Consider the following 22,364-nt stretch of genomic DNA (forward strand, 5'->3'; position numbering starts at 1 on the left):
TCAGAAATGAACACAACCGCATGGTAGACATTAAATTAAGAAACCTATAATCAATATTTGGTTGTTAAATTGCATCTTGAACAAAACAGATGATGATAAGGCAGAGTTCATACCTGTCAATACAAACTGGCTTAGTATTCCCGTTCAATTCATTACATTTCTTTGGAAACAACAGATGTTTGTACACATAGATTTTAAAGCTAAAATATTTACATTAAAAACAAATACCTAATCGTCGCGAGTTTTGTCACAGTCACTAATTGAATGCAAGTGAAAGAAGGAAGTTAAAAAGTATAAATTTTGTTGTGGAAATGCTGTTGGCGTCATGTGTACATTGCTCCATGTAGATCTTCCAGTCTGTGTTCTCTCTGTTTTCTTCTCTCCTGTAACACATACACACTCAGTTTAGTAAGACAGCACAATACATTTTTAAAGAGTACTTTTGAATACTTCTTCTTGAGCCTAATTGACCCATCTCAAACCCCATCCTCTTTTCTTGATCCTCCAATCACAACTGTTGCCCCGGGAAGCAACAGTTGTGATTGGAGGGTCAAGAAAGGAGGGCAGGGTTAGAGATAGGTACATTTGAGGATTTTGCAAAAAAAGATAAATAAATAAATAAAATAAATAAATAAATAAATAAAATAAATAAATAAATAAATAAATAAATAAATAAATAAATAAATAAATAAATAAATAAATAAATAAATAAATAAATAAATAAATAAATAAATAAATAAATAAATAAATAAATAAATAAATAAATACAAGACCCACCTTGTCCTTTTTAAACTCTTCATACTCTGCATTGTCAGTTGGTAATTCGAGGCGACATAGCGGGCAGGAGTTGGTCTATGGTTAAAAAATACATTTGAAAAGGAATTGAAAAGGAATTTTAAGCACAGACACTTTTCAACACTTCTTAGCTCACACAATCTTGTTATAAGGTGAGAGATTCACTGGAAGAAAACCAGATTGTTTTCGTGCATAGATCACTAGATGTTATCAACTTATAATATGAGTTTCACGTTAGCAGTTAGCATTTCCTGGATGACAGTGTGGCCAGCTGGGCAATAGCCATGATTATTTGTGTCACATAGCCGGCTCAGATTTGAAAGAAGTACAGAAAAGTCATGCCTCCAAGAGGACTTAATTGTAGAAAAAAACAAGTTTTTAAGTGGAGGGGACCTTTAAATTACTTGAATGACATTGACATTGCCTTACCTTCCCCAGCCAGGGCAGTATACAGCCAGAGTGAAACAGGTGTCTGCATGGCATCTCTCGTACCGTCTCTTGCTCCTCAAACTCCAGCAGACACACGGGGCACTTGGCACCTTTGTCTGTGAAAAGAGGGGCTGAAATGTTAATTTATTTCATCAAAACTGTGTCGTCATCAGGAATTCATAGCGTTCGTTATGCATGCAGAAAGGTTGACTTAAATCTGTAGCAATGTAGAGTTCAATAGTACTGTATTTATTATTAGTGCGAATGGGCTCAATAATAAGATAGATAATAAAGATAAAGGAAATTCAGCACTACAGATCGCTCACAATAAACATTTAGGGTAGTCAAAAATGTAAAATAAGAATAAAAATGCAGTCAAAGATATATACATTCTAAAATATCTACATACATTCTAAGATATACAGCCAGAAATATACAGTCAAATGTACAGTAGAAATGGTCAAATGTCCAATGTAGATGTAAAATGTCCAGGAAGATATGCAAGAATGAATCCTGTTACTCAGTGAGGCATTATATAGTCTGATGGCTGTTTGAATGAAGTACTTCCTGTGACGTTCAGTGTTACATCTTGGGAGTCTGAGTCTAACACTGAACGTGCTCCTTCTATCAGCCAAGTCTGTGTATAGTGGGTGGGTGGGGTTGTCCATCATGGCGTGGAGCTTAGCGAGGCTCCTCCTCTCTGACCCCCCCCCCAAAGAGTCCAGCTCCACCCCCACCACGTTACTGGCCTTCCTGACCAGCTTTTCCAGCCTGTTTGCGTCCCCCGCTCTCAGTCCGCTCCCCCAGCAGGCCACTGCGCACAAGAAGGTGCCCGGCCGTCACCACCGACTCATAGAACATCCTCAACATCCTTGTACAGACGTTGAAGGATCTCAGCCTTCTGAGGAAGTAGAGGCGGCTCTGGCCCTTCTTGTCGAGTGCCTCAGTGTGTTTTGACCCTTTCAGTTTATTGTCAATGTGCACTCCGAGGTATTTATAATCCTCAACCATGTCCACGTCGACCCCCCTGATGGAAACGTGGGTCACAGGTGTACTCCTCCTCCTCCCCAGATCCACAGCCAGTTCCCTGGTCTTCGTCACATTGAGCTGGAGGTGGTTCTTTTCGCACCATGTGACGAAGTCCGCCACCATCCTTTATACATCCCACTATCGCAGAGTCATCAGAAAACTTCTGAAGGTGGCAGGACTCTGAATGGTGGAAGTCGTTGGTGTAGACAATGACAGTGAAGAGGAAGGGGGAGAGGACTGTCCCCTGCGGGGCCCCGGTGTTGCTGACCAGTCTGTCTGACACACAGCCTTGTAGGCGCACATACTGTGGTCTGCCCGTCAGATAGTCAACAACCCAGGACACCAGGGGGGCCTCTACCTGCATCACCTCCAGCTTCTCACCCAGCAGCCCAGGCCTTATGGTATCGAAAGCACTGGAGAAGTAAAAATAAATACATGACTCTCACAGTGCTCCCCGGCTTGTCTAGATGAGTGTAGGCTCTGTTCAGCAGGTAGATGACAGCATCCTCTACCCCCAGTCGGGGCTGGTAGGTGAACTGGAGGCGTCTAGTTTTTTACCAACCATTTCCATTTCCAGTTCCACGTTCGTGTTCTGCGATCTGATTGTCCACTGACGTTTCTGGTGCGATCTGATTGGCCACTGACGTTGCTGGTCATGTGACATGTGCGCCCAATCGCGTGACGCCTGTTCCTGTGCCCATTTCCGCCTCGAACAGCCTGCAAACTACCTAACGCCTAGTTTATCACTCGTTAAGCTTAGGCAACTCTTTCGAAGTTGGTTAAGGTTAGAGTTTGGAATCAGGGCTGGTGTTCTATCGCCCTGCTCTAAGACAAACTCTAACCTTAACCAACTTCGAAAGAGTGCCTAAGCTTAACCAGTGATAGAAACAGGCGTCACGCGATTGGCGCAGATGTCACATGACCAGAAATGTCAGTGGCCAATCAGATCGCAGAAACGCGGAACTGGGTTGGTAAAAAACTAGACGCGAACTGGAGTGGGTTTGGTCACCGGGCGGAGTTGCTCCAGGACCAACCTCTCCATGGTCTTCATTATGTGAGAGGTTAGAGCCACCGGCCTGTAGTCCTTGGATATGCTGGGACGTGAGCACTTAGGGACAGGGACCACACAGGAAGTTTTCCACAGTGTCGGGACCTTCTGCAGCCGGACTCCTGCAAAGCTTGTTTTTAAGCATGCCTTCCACTTAGAATTGTGTAATTCCTGTGTCTGGCCATGGTTTCTTCAGAGGAGACAGGTTGATGATGCGGGCACTCAAAGCAGTTGGACTTGCACATGTTTGGGCTACACCATGCTGTTATCCTGCATTTCTCGGTACACTACTGTACCCACCTGAGTAAAGCCAAGCTTATAGGATGTGTCAAACATTTTGCTAATGGGATTGGTGCAGATTGATGTAAGCCGAAGATTGAAATATCAGTGATCCTGACCAGGGGACGATTCAATTCAGGGTTCCTGCAGGTTTCACTCAAGTTCAATTTAAGACTTTTTAAGCCCTTTTAAGGCCACTTTGAATATAATTTAATACTATTTCTGCAAACAAATATGAAGGAAAATTACTATGAGTAATTGCTCCTCATGTAGAAAGTAATTCCATACGAATTGTTGGGAGGGGGGACTATTACCGTACTGCTTACTTCGCAGCCTGGACATTTCCCCACAAACACATTTAAAAGTGACAAAGACAGGTTATTGCAACATAGAAGTAACTTCCTAGGGCGGCCGGGTAGCGCAGCAGACTAAGCGTCTGTCTACCACCGCAGAGACAGTGGGATCGAATCCAGCTGCGGTACCTCCGGCTTGGTCGGCCGTCCATACTGACACAATTGGCAGTGTTAGCGGGTGGGAAACCCGGCGAGGGTGGGTCCTGGTCGTTGTAAACAGCGACTTCTGCAGTTCGGTCGGGGCGCCTGCACAGCGAGGGAAGGATCTGGGAGAGGTAGTGTGACCTTCCACACGTTACACTCCCCCAGTGAGAGTCCGCGCTGCCAGGTGAAAAGAAGCGGTGGGCTGGGTACACATGTGTCGGAGGAAGCATGTGATAGTCTCCGCCCTCCCAGACCGACGGTAGGGGGTAGAGTGCACAACGACCAGGAAGGGGACTGGGAATTGGCATAACGACTAACATTGGGATGGGAGAAAACGGAAAAAGGAAGGGGGGGGGGGATAATATATATAAAAAAAAAATAAATAAAAATAAAAAAAAGTTACTTCCTAATCCAATAAGTTTAAGACCTATCAAAATCATATTTCTGACCATTTTAAGACTTTTTAAGGCCTAAAATTCAGATGAATAAATGTAAGACTGCGATTGCTGATGAGTTCCTTTCACACATTATTACACCTTAACATTTGACATCAAGAAGCAGCAAAGACAGTCAAGGCCAAATCCAAAATGGTGGGTGTGCTTAACGAGGGGAGCCGGATCCAAAATGGTGGGTGTGCTTAACGAGGGGAGCCGGATCCAAAATGGTGGGTGTGCTTAACGAGGGGAGCCGGATCCAAACATCAGAATTATGAGGATATTTTCCGTGTTGCTGAGTCACCTGCTTGCTCCGGAGATATGATGACCACATTGAGGGTTTGTACAGCGGTTTTAGCGGCTGGAGGAGGAAGACGCTGGTCCCAGTCTGACAGGTCAAATGCCCCAGAGTCGATGTCCAAGCCCTGCATCAAAGACCTGCACACAGAGGAAAAGCAACAGAGTCACAATTGTGGCCAATATGACATTTTGAAGTTGGACAGATAGGATGACAGGTGTTTTTTCTTTTAAACCCTTTCACTACCACACTAAACACGGTTAACCTTTCACTACCACACTACAGAACCGTCTGTAGTGTGGTAGTGAAATGGTTAACCTTCTGTAGTGTGGTTGCGAAAGGGTTAACCATTTGGCGTGTGGCAGTGAAAGGGTTAACCGTCTGTATTGTCGCAGTGAAAGGGTTCACCCTTTGGTAGTGTGGTAGTGAAGGGGTTAAAGCGGGTTTGCCCTCACCTGGCTAGTTCAAGTAGTGTATTGTGACGGTACTGTTCCTCCGCGTTGGTAGGCTCACAGTCGTGCTCATCAAAGTAGGACGCCATCCTCCTAATTCTGGCAGGTTTTCTCCGGTCCTCTTCGGTCTTCACAAACAGATACCCGGTGGAGCAAAAACCACAAAACATACAACATTTATCAAAAGCACCCAAGCAGGCTGAGGATAGGGACTCAACATTTTGCAGCTCCACAAAGAGCTCCATGTTGTTCTATGCAGGTGACATAACAAATTCCTCTCTCCCATACCATATGAACTCTGTTGCCTATATTCAACCTATACACTGTATGAACTCTGTTGCCTATATTTCAACCTACAGTACAGTATACTGTATGAACGCTGATGCCTATATTCAACCTATACACTGTATGAACTCTGTTGCCTATATTCAACCTATACACTGTATGAACTGTTGCCTATATTCAACCTATACACTGTATGAACTCTGATGTTCAATAACAATATATAACTCTATAACTATAACATATCTGTAAATCTATCTATATGAAAATATATCTGTATATACTTATATATATATATATTCCATACCTACTCTCATTAGTTATACCACTGGTAGTTATACCAGGCTAGTATGGTTTATTACCATATTGTAACTGTACGTACATTAGCTTAGCATATATTGTATAGGGCTATGCACTTATACTGTTACTTTGCGCTTGATTGATTGATTGAAATTTGTATTAACAGATTGCAGAATGGGTACAGTACAGTACAGTGTATGTATTGAGCTGTACTGTACTGTACCCATTCTGCAATCTGTTAATAAACTTTTCAATCAATCAATCAATCAACAGCTCAATACACACAATTGTTAAGGGGATGCAGACCAGAGAAAGACTTTCGTCTTGTTTACATCAGGGTCCCCCCGCTCTGGTTAGATGCGAACTCCGTTGTACTGTACGTGTGTGCTGCTGTGCAATGACAATACAATTTAATCTAATCTATATCACAAATTCGAGGGTACTCTCGCTGACTTCTAACGTTACCTCTATGAGACTGTGGTGCATTCTTTGACAACAACTGGGTTGCCATGGGATTGATTGATTGAAAACTTTATTAACAGATTGCAGAATGGGTACAGTACAGTACAGCTCAATACACACAATTGTTAAGGGGATGCAGACCAGAGAAAGACTTTCGTCTTGTTTACATCAGGGTCCCCCATGGAATATGATGTGTGCAGAGACAGTAAGGCTTCATTTAGTGTATTCAAATAAACATTTTTGTGAGTATAGCCTAGTCGTCTACCAAGGAGGACAAACGTACTACTCTGCAGCAGCAGCACCCTGAGCATCTTCTGTTGTCAACACAGCAGAAAGTTGGTTAGAGCTAACTAACAAGCTAGCACATTCGCTTTGGGGATCGAGCTAGCTAACGTTAGCCAGCTGTTGAGACTTTTCTAGTCGTTTTAGCTTTTTGAAATATAAACAAGACAGAGCGACTGCTTCGCGGAGATGTATTTATCCAACATCTCACTGGAAGTCGACCTAGTTGTAATCTAACATAACAAGATCAACAAAGTATACTCACCTTATGTGTTACCAATATTATAGCAAACTCTTGTCATTCTACCGGGTATGACGAAGCAACATCACGTGACCTACGTTTGTCCAATCACAAGGCATACGAGTCTATCGCAATACTTTCATAATTACAATTCGCTCAGATAACTTTATTATAATTACCAAGGCTACGTCTCAGTAGTACAGTGATCATCATATTCATACAAAATTGTGGCTATAAAGTCTAATAATTGTCTATAGGCCCTGAGCCAGCAAAGGTACCAACCCAGTCTCCCTCTCATCATATATTCTCTGTTAGGATCTATGGGTAACAGACTAGTACTGTATATTTGCATATCGTATATGTCACAAATGTAACAGTACTAATATACATGTATGTCATGTATGTCCCTATGTCATAAATGTCATGAATGTTGTGTATGTCATAAATGTCACTATGAATTGAAAATGGGGAACCCTGATTCATTCACGCAAAGCTATCACCCATGGTGTCACCTACTTTTTCCACATTCAGTAGAGATTTACTGTTCAATCTCTGTCAGTGTTAATTTGCTATGCTTATTTCGAGGGAGGTTAGCTAGTAGACCCTATAATTTATATATATAATTTATATAAAATAATCGTATCCCATGTGATACATACTTGACTCATTACTTGTTGACTTCCTAACCAGTGTGATAGGGTAGACAATCTCACCTCCTCCACATTCACCCTGAAGCACACACGCCCCCATCCATATGGGACAGAGGTCTCCATCGCTTGAAATTCCTGGGTGTTCACATCTCCAAGGAAGTAAGTCTCTTGGTCTTGGAACCTCAGCACCTCATCACTGGTCAATAAAGCCTACCAACATCTCTTCTGCCTGAGGAGACTGAGGAAAGTCCACCTGTCTCATATTCTGGTGAACTTCTACCAGTGTGTCATATAGAAAGCAAACTCACCAACTGCATCATGTCTGGTGGTACGGCAACTGCACTGCCTTGGACCAGAAAGCATTGCAGAGGGTGGATCACTGGTACATTACTCCCTGCAATTGAGGCTATCCAACACAAACACAAAATACTTCCCAAAGGTCAGTGAATACCACGATCACAACACCAGAGGGAGCTCCACAAATCATGTTAAACCCAGATTCGGCTCAAACAAGGGACTAAACACGTTTCGCAATTATGCCACATCAATGTGGAACGCCCTACCCAAAGCTGTAAAGGAATGTGAATCACTACCCACTTTCAAAAACACTCTCAAAAAACACCTACGGGAGACTGCAATTAGAAACTGGCCCACGTAAATGTACAAACCCAACCCCCTCCAATGTACAGTAAATTACCAAGTATGGTCTTGTCAATATTCCAATGTACAGTTCTGCTTGTACAGTGTCCCCCACGGCCCCACCCACCCCTCCTAAACCCAACCTCCCCCCCCACTCCTACCCACCCCCCCCACCCACCTCAAATGTACAGTCCCCCCCACCCCCCCCCCCACCCCCCCACCTACCCAACCTCCTCCAATGTACAGTTTCTACGTCAAATGTATAAAAAAAAATTCTGGACTCTTTTCGTATCACAAACAGTACTGTATTTGCAAATCTGGTATGTCATAAATGTATAGATGTAGCAGTACTGTCTATCTGTATGTCATGTATGTCATATATGTTACGATGAATTGAAAATGGGGGACCCTGATGTAAACAAGACGAAAGTCTTTCTCTGGTCTGCATCCCCTTAACAATTGTATGTATTGAGCTGTACTGTACTGTACCCATTCTGCAATCTGTTAATAAAGTTTTCATTCATTCATTCATTCATTCATCATTCATTCATTCAACGGTGTGTGAGGGCACACAGCATTGTTAAAGACACCTCTCACCCCAACCATGGACTGTTTGCCTCCTTCCCTCTGGGAGGCACTATAGGAATCTACTCCAGGCTCTATTGCCCCCATACCGTACAAACTCTGAACTCTGTTGACTATACTCAATTTATACCTCACTGTAATCATAACTACCTACCTCATCCTATAGTCTACCCATATATTACTGTTTACATACCTGTATGGTACAATAATTACATTATACTGTATACCATATATATGTAACGGAGGTACCGCAGTGTATCCACAGTCACGGGTACAAGTAGTGACGTGGCTGTGGATGGTAAGCGGTACTGCAAGTAAACTCACTCCCCAGAGGCATCCAGACCCGGAAGCAAGCAGTGAATTCACTTCTTGCTTAGTGGTCTGTGATGCCGCCCGCGGCGCCGGCGTCCGGGGTTCAACTCCCACTCAGGGCGATCCCTTAACAGGGGTCGAATCGACTTTAAACACAACGCAGACAAGATCACACCGGCTACATGTGGTGCCGTTAGACCCGGATGCCCTGGGTGGAGTGAGTTTAGTGGGGTGAGTGTAACGGAGGTACCGCAGTGTATCCACAGTCACGGGTACAAGTAGTGACGTGGCTGTGGATGGTAAGCGGTACTGCAAGTAAACTCACTCCCCAGAGGCATCCAGACCCGGAAGCAAGCAGTGAATTCACTTCTTGCTTAGTGGTCTGTGATGCCGCCCGCGGCGCCGGCGTCCGGGGTTCAACTCCCACTCAGGGCGATCCCTTAACAGGGGTCGAATCGACTTTAAACACAACGCAGACAAGATCACACCGGCTATATATATATATATATATATATATATATATATATATATATATATATATATTTATCTACAACTGTTATATCTGCATATAGTGCATATCGATCCCATAGCTACTCTTAATAGTTATACCACTGGCTGGCATGGCTTATTACCATAGTATGTTTATACCTGTTTCACCTTTTATATTTATACCTGTATCAATGTAAAGCATAATTATACTGTACATACATCAATTTAGCATATATTACCAGTAGTTTGTTATATATATCACATTTAATCACATTGTTTATTGTTAATGCACTTTACTGTTACATTTGCACTCTGGTTATGTGACTTCTTTTCATTGTACTGTAACTGTACTTGTGCTGTTTAATGACAATACATTTTAAGGATAATAAGGATAATTTTGGATATAGCCTATTATGGTCTGAAGCTGCTCCAAAGACAATATTTTATAATGACACTGAGAGCACCCAGGTGAATGTTCATATACATTTTCTGTTTCAGAACTGAGAACACTGATTGATTGATTGATTGATTGATTGATTGATTGATTGGTTGATTGAATTTGATTGATTGAAAACGTTATTAACAGATTGCAGAATGGGTACAGTACAGTACAGCTCAATACAATTGTTAAGGGGATGCAGACCAGAGAAAGACTTTCGTCTTGTTTACATCAGGGTCCCCCATTTTCAATTCATCATAATATGACATACATGACATACAGATAGACAGTACAGCTACATCTATACATTTATGACATATCAGATTTGCAAATACAGTACTGTTTGTGATACAAAAAGTGTCCAGAAAAAGAGTGTATATACATTTCATGTAGAAACTGTACATTGGAGGAGGTTGGTTGGGTGGGTGGAGTGGGGTTGGGTGGGTGGGGGCTGTACATTGGAGGTGGGGGGGGGGGGGGGCCGGGGGGGTTGGGTAGGGGGGGGGGGACACTGTACACTGTACATTGGAATACTGACAAAGCCATACTTGGTTATTTACTGTACAACTGGGTTAGGACGCGTGAATATTAAAGGCAACCAACTTGTGTTCAGCCTTGCGTTCAGCGTTTCTCTGATTGGCCACACGGCCACGTGACCGCGCTACCGCGCGGCAGAGAGTTGCACCGCCTGCGGCAGCGGCCGTCTTCCGTTGGCCGTCGCAATGACTTGTTTTGTTTACATCAGGGTGAACGCTGTTGTATTCGCAAATATGAGAGCCAGCAATACGTCATAAACGAACTACCAGCCTCCACACTGATGTACAGTGACTGACGTTAAAAACGCGAAATAACATATAACGTTACAATGTACAGTTTCTATACAGTAGTGACGCGTGAGATAGTCCTAACAGTGTTTATTATTAAGAGTCAGATAGTCCTAACAGTGTTTATTAGTAAGAGTCAGATAGTCCTAACAGTGTTTATTATTAAGAGTCAGATAGTCCTAACAGTGTTTATTATTAATAATATTAATGTATTTGTACTTGGGCCAGTTTCGAATAGCAGTCTCCTGTAGGTGTTTTTTGAGTGTTTTTGAAAGTGGGTAGTGATTCACATTCCTTTACAGCTTTGGGTAGGGCGTTCCACATTGATGTGGCATAATTGCGAAACGTGTTTAGTCCCTTGTTTGAGCCGAATCTGGGTTTAACATGATTTGTGGAGCTCCCTCTGGTGTTGTGATCGTGGTATTCACTGACCTTTGGGAAGTATTTTGACATGTACATGGGTACCTTGGTCGCGTAGTGTATCTTGTAGACCAGGCCCATTGCAAGTTGCTGTACTCTGTCGTCTACTCTAAGCCATCCTAGGTTGTCAAAGTGGGCAGGGGTGAGGTGTTCTAGGAGTCAGGTCAAGCAGTAGTCTGACTAGCTTGTTTTGAGATGTTTGTAATTTGTTTTTTAGTGCCTTTGAGGTGCTTTGGTACCATGAGGTGCAAGCATAGTCGTAGTACCCTTGAATGAGTGCTCCTGCCAGAGTCTTCAGGGTATTCTTGTTTACCAGAGAGGAGATCCGGTACAAGAATCGATTTTGTTTGGTTGACTTTTTTATTACATTGGATGCCATTTTGTCACAGGAAAGATTAGCCTCTAGGATGGAACCCAGGTAGGTAATTTCATCTTTCCTTGTGACAATATTGTCACCCACTGTAACCGAGAAGCCGTCGGTCTTGCTGAGTTTGTTATTTGAACCGAAGAGAATGGACTCGTTTTGCCCATGTGTAATGATAGTTTGTTGTCGGCGAGCCATATGCAGATTTTGCCTAGTTCCGAGCTGAGGGCTTTTTCAACCTGTAACTTGTTCTTGTCAGAGACCAGCAGGGCTGAGTCGTCCGCAAACAGGAACAAGTTGCAGTCACAAGCTGACGACGTCATTTGCATAAATTAGGAATAGTAGCGGTCCTAGTATGCTTCCTTGTGGAACACCACAGCTCACTGTGAGGGGGGGGGGGGGGATAGGGTACCGTTTACCTCCACCATCTGTTCTCTCCCCTCCAGGTAGGATTGTATCCAGCTCACTACTATAGAATGAAGCTCATTTGGATATAAAAAGAAAACAAACGTTCTGTGGTTCCACAAAATCAGTCTCCCATTCATTGTCAATGGAGCAGCTCCAGAATTTATACTTGATGACATCACAAGTTTGATTCTTACTTCTCTAGTTTCTGGCTTTGGGAGAGTCATGTTCACAAATATCGATTGAACGGTCTTAGGCCATGGAAATAACTATAATAATAAATACATAAATACTATAATATTATATATTTTAATTTGAGTGGTGTTCCCCTTTAAAACGTTGATTTGAGCTGTGATCAGAAAGTGTCTGTGGATTGTATTGTGAGCGACTGAGCAAACCCTAAAGGAAAATTTTTAATAAAAGCATTATTAACTTGATTTCACTATAGTATAGGTTCAATTGCTACTACAATAATTTTCAAATGAGTGCATGAACGTTTTGTATCACACCAACATTATGGGAAATGCGTTTACCATTTTCCCCAGTGAGGCAATGAAACAGATACCAATTTCCTCTCTGTGCATTCAGTAGAAAGCTATCTTGCTGCAAGACAGTCTAGCTTAGCATAAATAAATGGAGCCAGAAATACCGCTCCTGGAGTTTTTGTGCTAAGCTAGGCTATGTTTACAGCCAGATAGCTTTCTACTGAACTCACAGAGAGGAAATTGGTATCTATCTTGTCTGACTCTGGAGAAGATGGTAAGCGTCTAATACAAATATTTGTGAACTATCTGTAATTTAGCACTGACATGAAAGACATAAAAAAATATATAGATATAATAAAATAAAAAGGCTTACACGTATGTGTCAGTAGAATATTGGTAGTACTTAAAGTGATTTTCAAATAATCTTTGACAACTGGGGAGGGTTTTGTAGATATTTTATCAACATCACCTCTGTTTTTACATATAGTGTGCATTAGGTCTTCACACAGTTTGAGATGACAGATAATGCGGAAACAAAACAACATGGCCGACAGAAAGCCTTTAAAGAGAGAACACTAAAGAGATACAATACATAAAACTCCCTGTTAGGACATCTTACAAGTGATTTCTCAGCAGCAAAATTTGTACACTGTACACAGGGCTCACGTGGATGGAGCATAATATTCACACAGCATGCATCATATATGCATGGATTTCATGCATAACTAGACCTAGTTACAAATCTTTATGATAGATGGTCAATAAAAAATTTAAATAAAAGTGAGACATAAGAGTACAAATCGAGAGTCACTTATACAGGGTGTGATTTACATTTCAATAAAAATGCATTTGCTATGGTAATCCCTCTGGATTTACCAAGTATTTTTTTCCAGTATTCCTAAAATACACAGGGAACATTTCCTCGAGTGGTTTAAATTCCATTATAGATCAGAGAGAGAACTAAATCCCGCTGTAACACTTCTAATAATAACATAGAATGGCGTGTATCACGTAAACCTTTGAAAAGAGGAAAAGCAGCTGAGCTAGTGATGGTACCATTTCAACCAATGACCTAAGACACAAGTGAAGAAGAGTGAGCCTGACTTAACCCTAAATACCTTTGAACAACAAAAAAATAAATCACAGACTAATCCCCACCTAATCTCTTTTTTATCTCCAAAATCGCTTTAGTCCAATGTCTTAATTTTTCTTTTTGTTTTTTTTTTGTTTATTTGGACGGGACAATGCAAAATTAATTAACACTGTGGAGTGTAAAAATTGACGGATTTAGCACAAGGCTAATTTCCATCCGTTGTCCCCAAACATAAAAACAGGACTCATAGAAACAGTAAGAAATGTACAAATACATAAAAACAGGACACATAAAAACAGTAAAAATTCCCGGAGGAGCTAGTAGCAGTATCACTGGTGATACTTTCTTCAGCGCCAGATTCTGAATTCATAGATTCATTGATGTAGTAGGCTATGATTCCGATGAGGATCGCAGCCGCCACCACCCCGATCGCCGACAGCACCACTTTCATTTTCATGTTCTCCCATCTCTTCTGTTGCTTCACTTTCTGGGTGGTCTTTGCAAATGCTTTACTCTGAGAGAAAAAGAAAACACAAAAAGAACAGAAATCTCAACTCACTGTGATGTTACAGAGTGATCAGGATTAGTCTACAACGTGGGTTGTTGTCACATAATTACCCAACTACAACACACTTGTAAGGTCAATCGTGAGTTGATTCATTGTGACACATTTCGGTTTCCCGTTTCTATTTTGTATGTTGTGTTTCTATTAGTGTTGACTTGTCCGTAACTTTTTACACTGGAGTCTTGGCCAGGTCACTCTGGCAAAAGAGATCCTTGATTTCAATCGGACTAACCTAGATAAATAAAAAGAAATGCACGTCATCATTCATAAATGCCTGATAGTCATTAAAGGAGTACTTCACCAAAACACAATGCTGATTTATTTTGCACATAATCTCACACACATCCAAAAACTGTAAACAGTTTTGCACACATACGTTTATACAGTTATTGAGAGTTAATGAGTTTGAATATGTCCTCCAGTGATGTCAGAGGAGGACACTGACTCCTTGTGTTGTTTTAATTACAGCTCAGTGAAATGTTGTAGGTGAAAAATAGCAATCCCTATTGCAATCTCTATCACTATTTTTTCTTCATCTTCATCATTTCAATGAGCAGTAATTAACGCAACAAAAGGATTCAGTGTTCTCCAATGAGCTCACCGGAGGACCTATGCTCAGTAGCCGTCGAACCAAATGTGTGCTAAACTGTTTAGAATCATTTGGGATACGTGTTGAGATTGTGTGCAAAATAAATCAGCATTGTTTTTCAGTGAAGTGCCCCTTTAAGGAAAACTTTATGGTTGTTTTTTCCTAGTTGGCCTGATTGTTTCTTCCAGTAACCTCTGTCTGGCTCCTCTGAGAGCTGTGTGACAGGGTGATATAACAGGCCGCCGGAGCGATGTGGGAATGAGGTGACCCGCTTGGCCTGACCCCCGGACGGACATGCGCCCCGTGGCATGTCCTGGACACTCTCTCTCATGCCCAGAGAGACCAGTTTCCTCCATTCATCTTAGGAAACGAGAGGAAATACCTTTCCAAAAATAGCCCCATAAAGCACAATCAGGATGTAAATTGTACATTCGCTTTCCTCTCCAACTCCACCTAAGGTGTATTTATAGACACCAATATGACATTTCCTCATTAATCCCCTGGACTCTTAAAACTGTGGAATTGCCTTCTAGGACAATGACTGAGGAAAAACAACTCTTTCACATAGTGTTCCTTTCATTCCCCTTGTCATTCGACCCAGGCGATTCCCATGAAGATGCTGTAATTGACTGAAATTAGTTTTGTGTAACAGTAAACAAATTATGTCTTTCCGCTTGGATGGCTCGTCTGAACCCGGCGATTACCTTTACTGCCAGTTGATCGGCCCTGTTCTCCAGCTCGCCCAGTCTGCCAGACCTCTCGTCAGCCTTGTTGAGGTTGTCCAGCATGATGACCTTCACCTCCTCCACCTCCTCATGGGCCTGCTGCAGGCGGTTCTTCCCGTTCTCCTGGCCAAAGCAGCATGCGAGGCACGGTTAATGAATGAGGGGTGGCAGCTAGCTATTAGCTATTAGTCCAATCATCTTTTGTATGCATTTTTTGGGGGAACTTTTTTGGTTGTTCGTACATTCCAATAGAGTTAGAATATAATGGTTTAAAGTATGTCTCTATGAAGAACCTCCTAAGACAGTGGTTCCCAAAGCGTGGTCTGGGGACCCTCAGTGATCCTTTATACAGGGATCCCCAGCAAAAGAGGGAATGTTGTAATTTATTGAATTCACTAGAAGTTAGCTCAATGAGAGAAAGTATCAGTATAAGAATGGCTATTCTGGTGGCAGGTTTCACACTCTTCTCCGTTATCAATAATAATAATAATAATAATAATAATAATAATAATAATAATAATAATAATAATAATAATAATAATAATAATAATAATAATAATAATAATAATAAAAAAAAGAACCCTACCCCCAAATAGATCCACATAAGGCCATTGAACATATTCACATGGCAGCCATTTTGCTCTTATGTCACGCTCAGGTTGGGATTCGGATTGGGCCACCATGTGAATATGGAACCCTCATTTTTAAAATAGTTTGCCTCAGCTGGACCTATTTGGGGGAGGTCCTTGACATGAAAAAGCTTGAAAAAGAGGTGCATTGCTATTGGTTATTAACTTTTATATTATTAAAGGGGAACAAGACAGAACATGACCACGAGGAATGATTTCAGGTACAATATGGGCTGCAGAATGGAATACATTTAGAATCCTAATACTCATTGGCGTTTTGTCTATGGGGATGGGCACCACCATGCAGGTTTGACAATGTAAAGTATAATATCAAAATGTAGAAAAGGGGAGGGAAGCCACTGTAGAAGAATGGAAAAAAACAATGACTTATTCCAACCCCCCAAATACCTCCAGTGCCTCCAAACCTTACAGTGTTTAAGCTTTAGAATATAGATAGGCTAGGCCACGGTGCAGACCGCTTTGCAGCATGTTTTGAGTACTAACTTTTCCTCTGACAGTCTTATTGCTGCCATTATACAGTGGCTTTCCTCCACAATATCACAACCCTTTCACTACAGAAGGTTAACCTTTCACTACCACACTAACCGTCTGTAGTGTGGTAGTGAAAGGTTAACCTTCTGTAGTGTGGTTGTGAAAGGGTTAACCCTTTGTCGTGTGACAGTGAAAGGGTTAACCTTCTGTATTGTCACAGTAAAAGGGTTAACCCTTTGGTAGTGAAAGGGTTAACATAATTCCGTCACAATAATGATCCATTAATAGACAATCATCATCATTAGGTGGCTTCTTCGTTCCGAAGGTTGCCTATCACTCTCCAACCCATTCTGTCCCCAATAAACACTGAAATTGTATTGTTGCCCAGCCATACTTTCAGGCAATTTTTTCTCTTTAGTCTGGCCCCTGGGTAATTCTAGCAACCAAAATGGCGCTCAAAATAAATGAGGACCACTTTTCAGAGAGCAACAAAGGCATGGCCTCCCATATGCCACTGATATAAGCTTAATACAGATAAGCTATACAGATTGATAAGAACTTAGCCCGGACACTGTGATAATAGATCAACCCTGGGCGTGGGTTGGGGTCCTGACAGGTCTCACCATGACCTTTTGCCCTCTGAGCCAGGAGGGGGAAGTCAAGGACGTGATGCTGAGTGTGTTGTCAGTGTCACTAACAGGAAAACGAGACGTGGAGGAAAAACAACTAGCATCTTGAATGGATTCATAATTCACTGTCACTTCCTCTTTGGCACACCCAAAAATACCTAGGGTACACATACAAATAAGTATGGGCCCCTATACTGCAACAAGGTTCACAATGGGGTTGCTAAACCTGTTCTCCTGCAGTGGATAAGTGGGTTGTGTCTGTTGTGTGTCCATGTGGGTTATGTCTGTTGACTGATGCTCAGATGCTGATTAAGTGACGTCTGGGAGACTCAGCCACATGTTATCCCAACCAAATAGTTGTAATATAGTTGAACAATAGTCTGTGTTTAAAATTCAACCGGCGACGTCTTAACACAGGAACTGCTGCCCATTCCAGCTCCCCTCCTTCCTTCCTTCCTCTCTTCACTCCCTCCTCCAGCCTGGATCAGTGTACCTGGCATTTTCCTATAGGAAACCCACTCTCACACTTTATTATACACGCTCTCTTACCTCTCTCTCTCTCTCTCTCTCTCTCTCTCTCTCTCTCTCTCTCTCTCTCTCTCTCTCTCTCTCTCTCTCTCTCTCTCTTTCTCTCTCTCGCTCTCTCTCTCTCTCTTTCTCACTAACTCTCTCTCTCTCCCCCCCCTCTCTCTCTCTCTCTCTCTCTCTCTCTCTCTCTCTCTCTCTCTCTCGCTCTCTCAAGTTGGACCTCACGTAAAAGTATCAGAAGAATAACCATTCACCAAGTGTTTCACAATATCCTGGAACATCATAAACGTGAAGTTTATGATGTTGTCGCCGGCGGTGGTGTGATTCCATAAAAGTAGCATAATATTTTTCATGCGTTGTTACAAAGCTTTGGCATGCAGGAGCAGGAGGAGGAGGAGGACCCCACAATGAAGAAATACACACAGGAACCAGTAATTATGGTTATTATTATTAGTGACACTGAGAAGGATTGGATAGACATGTCTCCATTATTAGGTCTAAATGATTAATCTGTTTACAATAATCGTTGACGACCCTCGGACCCACTGATAATGGACATGTGCACCCGGTTTGACAACTCAGTACTCACCTATAAAGAAAATCTGAAATCAGGTATGTGTTGATACAATAACTCTTTACAAATGAGTTGGATATTGTTTATGAAAAGTTAAATGCACTTACCATTTCTTTCACGACACAAATGCTATTCCTGTCCCGAGTCTGTCACCGAATCCTATGCATTTGAAGCGGGTCTTTCTTTAACCTTGACTCTGAGTAAAGTCACAATAAACCAGCGCTGTTTTATTCACTTTAAAATCGTCCTCCGCGAAAACTTTTTGAGTTCTTTATATCCGCACGCTTGTTCTGTTATTTCGGTCCGTGCTCTGACTAGATCTTCTCTCACACTTTCACTTCATTATAGCAACTGTTGTCCTCTGCACCCTGTCTGCGCCCTGGCTGCAGCACCCACCCCTTTAGGGCAAGAAGACAGCCCCACTCATGACGACTGCTACGTCAGCATATTCCCATTTAGCCCAATAATGATATCACAAACACGGACATTTCTCGTTGTTTGGTGTAAATGCACAGCAGTTTGGAGATATAACTTTTAATTTTTATTTATTTATTTATTTATTTATTTATTTATTTATTTATTTATTTATTTATTTATTTATTTATTTATTTATTTATTTATTTATTTATTTATTTATTTATTTATTTATTTATTTATTTATTTATTTATTTATTTATTTATTTATTTATTTATTCAGTACAATAGTGTAACATACAATACACACATAGAAAAAGTTTATGAGAATACATGTGATCACAGACCACAAAATACTGTTATGGTTTGTAACCGACCCCAATCGCACAACACAAGACAGGTATGATGGTTTGCCAAGAAACAGATATTTATTGAGAGACAGGGAAAAAAGGGCACTGTCCCTTTAAGGGAGAACACAAATACAGGAATATAACAAGAGGGGGAAAACTAGGTGCCTTTAAGAGGCGGGCAGGAAAAGGGAACACTAAGGGAAGGTTAATGAACGCTAGGGGAAACATTAAAGGAACGCTAGGGGAAGGTTAAAGGAACAGAGGAACTAGAGACTAGGAGAAGTCGGGACAAGGAGAGCTAGGGAACAGGAGATCAGGGGACTAGGAGAACTAGGGACAAGGAACTAGGTGGAAACTAGAAGGGGAGAACTTGGGACCAGGAACTAGGTGGAACTAGAAAGGGGAGAACTAGGGACAGAGGGGACTGAGGCCCGCGGAGGCGGGCTGGGGACAGGGAGGAACTGGGGACTGGTGGGAAAACATCTGGGCCGCTCTGCAGAACAGAGGAGAGGGTTAATATTCAAAAGGGAACAAACAGAGCAGATGCAGAACAGTCCAAATAAACAAAGTAACAAAGTAATAATATCTTCGTGTGACAAACACACAGGGGGAGATGTAATGTCCAAAAATACTATCTTAAGTGAGAACAAAAACAGAGTGGGAGATGAAATGTCCAAACTACTAACTAAGTGAGAACAAAAAGGAGGCATTACGCTGGGTGAGTGACTTAACAATCAAAACTCACCCAAGCGTATGCGTAATGGTACAGGAACAGCAGCGGGACGAGGGCAAGAGGCATTACGCTGGGTGAGTGACATCACAATCAAAACTCACCCAGGCGTATGCGTAATGGTACAGGAAACGCAGCGGGACGAGGGCAAGAGGCATTACGCTGGGTGAGTGACATCACAATCAAAACTCACCCAGGCGTATGCGTAATGGTACAGGAAACGCAGCGGGACGAGGGCAAGAGGCATTACGCTGGGTGAGTGACATCACAATCAAAACTCACCCAGGCGTATGCGTAATGGTACAGGAAACAGCAGCGGCGGCGAGGGTATCTTCGTGAAAAATACACAAAGAGCAAAGTACCAAAACAAATACAAAGAGAATACTATCTTTGGTGTGAACAAACACACAGTGGGAGATGTAACGTCCAAAATAACATCCAAGTGAAACAAACAGAGGCACAACGCTGGGTGAGTGACTGTCAGATTAAAAAGGTGGTAATTCTTCAGTGTTAGAAACACACGAAAACGGAGATGATCTAGACAGTCAAAACTCACCCAGACGTATGCGTAATGGTGCAGGAACAGCAGCGGCGGCGAGGGTGTCGCCACCGGGTAGCTGGCTGTCCGAGCCGAGAACAGAGTGGTGCTGGAACAGGCGGCGGTGGCGAGGGTGTCGCCACCGGGTAGCCGGCTGTCCGAGCCGAGGACAGAGTGCTGGAACAGCGGCGGTGGCGAGGGTGTCGTCACCGGTAGCCGACTGTCGGAGCCGAGGAACAGAGTGCTGGAACAGCGGCGGTGGCGAGGGTGTCGTCAACCAGGTAGCCGCTGTCGGAGCCGAGGAACAGAGTGGCGCGCCACACCTTGGTGTGCACGTCGGAACCGAGAGACGCATCGGGGTGCGTCTGCGTGGAGCAGTGTGCCAAGCACGAAGGTCTGGAAGATGCGCTCCTGCGCGCTGGTCTGGAGAGCGTGCCAAGCTCGAAGGTCTAGGAGATGCGCGTCTGCGGGCTGGTCGGGAGAGCGTGCCAAGCTCGAAGGTCTAGGAGATGCGCGTCTGCGCGCTGGTCGGGAGAGCGTGCCAAGCTCGAAGGTCTAGGAGATGCGCGTCTGCGCGCTGGTCGGGAGAGCGTGCCAAGCTCGAAGGTCTAGGAGATGCGCGTCTGCGCGCTGGTCGGGAGAGCGTGCCAAGCTCGAAGGTCTAGGAGATGCGCGTCTGCGCGCTGGTCGGGAGAGCGTGCCAAGCTCGAAGGTCTAGGAGATGCGCATCTGCGCGCTGGTCGGGAGAGCGTGCCAAGCTCGAAGGTCTAGGAGATGCGCGTCTGCGCGCTGGTCGGGAGAGCGTGCCAAGCTCGAAGGTCTAGGAGATGCGCGTCTGCGCGCTGGTCGGGAGAGCGTGCCAAGCTCGAGGATCCTTGGAAGATGCGTGTTGCGCGCTGGAGACTGGAGAGCGTGCCAAGCCCTTGAAGATGCGCGTTGCGCGCTGGTGACTGGAGAGCGTGCCAAGCCCTTGCAGATGCGCGTTGCGCGCTGGTGACTGGAGAGCGTGCCAAGCCCGAAGGTCCGGGAGATGCGCGTTGGTCTAGATGTGCGTCAGGACGAACAGCTGCGCTGGGGTCTGCAGTGGAGCGCTGGGGTGCCTCCCGTGGAAGTACAGGGAGCGCAGAACAGTCTCCTCCACAGGCTACGGCGACAGCAGACGAAGGCTGGAGCAAAACATCTCAAAAATCCATATACAGCATTGGTAGACCAGAGGATCTCCCGAAAAGAGTCTAGATGTTAGAGAATATGACTCAGCATGAATACAACACGACCCCACGCCGAAACGAGGGGAAGCGCCCTGGTATTTAAAGCCCACAGGGGAACTAATTAGCCTGCCACCACAGGTGCGAGAGGTAATTGATAATCGAACAGGTGTGGCCACTGAGAGTAAAGAACGAGAGGGTGGGGGCTAGAGAGAGTGAGTAGGGAATTCCTAACAGTAGGCTTAAAGAAGACAGAGAAAGTTGGTGAGCAGCGGACAAAACCTCACAGTACCCCCCCCTCAACGGGAGCCACCTGGCGACCCAAAACAAATACAGACAGAGTGGCAGGGGGCAAAACAAGACAAAAACAAAAAGGTACTGGCCAAGCCAGCAGGGGAAGCCACCACAAGAGTGGGGCTAGCAAAAGAAACAGGGTCGCCGAGGGGTAACTAGGGTAGCAGAGGGGCAACAGGAGGAACTGGCCTAGAGGAAACCGGGCCTAGAGGAACCGGGTCAGGAGGAACTGGGTCCAGAGAACTAGTCTAGAAAACTGGTCTAGAGAACTGGCCTAGAGAACTGGCCAAGAGAACTGGCCTAGAGAACCGGTCTAGAGAACTGGTTTAGAGAACAGGTCTAGAGAACTGAGGGGCAAGCAGGGTAGCTAAGGGGTAACCATGGTAGCACCGGGAAAGGGCTAGCAGAGGGAAAGGGTAGCCGCCAGGGCACCGAGCTACAGGGCCTATGCTAGCTGTACTGTTACATCAACATAGAGGCTGCGCAAGCTGCCGGAGCTAGGCTAGCAGAGGGAAAGGGTAGCTGCCAAGGCACTGATAGCTACAGGGGGGTCAAACAGGGCTAAACGG

General features: G+C 43.7%; 2 protein-coding genes across 2 annotated transcripts; both read right to left on the reverse strand.

Moving 5' to 3' along the window:
• Nucleotides 1–26: 26 nt before the first annotated feature.
• Nucleotides 27–6,903, reverse strand: rnf181 (ring finger protein 181). The gene is made up of 6 exons (XM_084307808.1): nt 6,853–6,903; nt 5,265–5,389; nt 4,816–4,949; nt 1,225–1,340; nt 778–852; nt 27–383 (listed from the first exon to the last, which is right to left on the reverse strand). Exons 2-6 carry the CDS (start codon nt 5,348–5,350, stop codon nt 324–326), a joined length of 471 nt encoding a protein of 156 aa, XP_084163934.1. The 5' UTR covers nt 5,351–5,389; nt 6,853–6,903; the 3' UTR covers nt 27–323.
• Nucleotides 6,904–12,888: 5,985 nt separating this feature from the next.
• vamp5 (vesicle-associated membrane protein 5) lies at nt 12,889–18,643 on the reverse strand. Its single transcript, XM_084307740.1, has 3 exons — nt 18,372–18,643; nt 15,392–15,535; nt 12,889–14,047 (listed from the first exon to the last, which is right to left on the reverse strand). The coding sequence occupies exons 1-3, from the start codon at nt 18,372–18,374 to the stop codon at nt 13,778–13,780; spliced, it is 417 nt and encodes a 138-aa protein (XP_084163866.1). The 5' UTR covers nt 18,375–18,643; the 3' UTR covers nt 12,889–13,777.
• Nucleotides 18,644–22,364: the final 3,721 nt, after the last annotated feature.

The sequence above is a fragment of the Notolepis coatsorum genome, assembly GCF_963971535.1.
Source record: "Notolepis coatsorum genome assembly, chromosome: 2".
Classification (NCBI taxonomy): Eukaryota; Metazoa; Chordata; class Actinopteri; order Aulopiformes; family Paralepididae; genus Notolepis; species Notolepis coatsorum.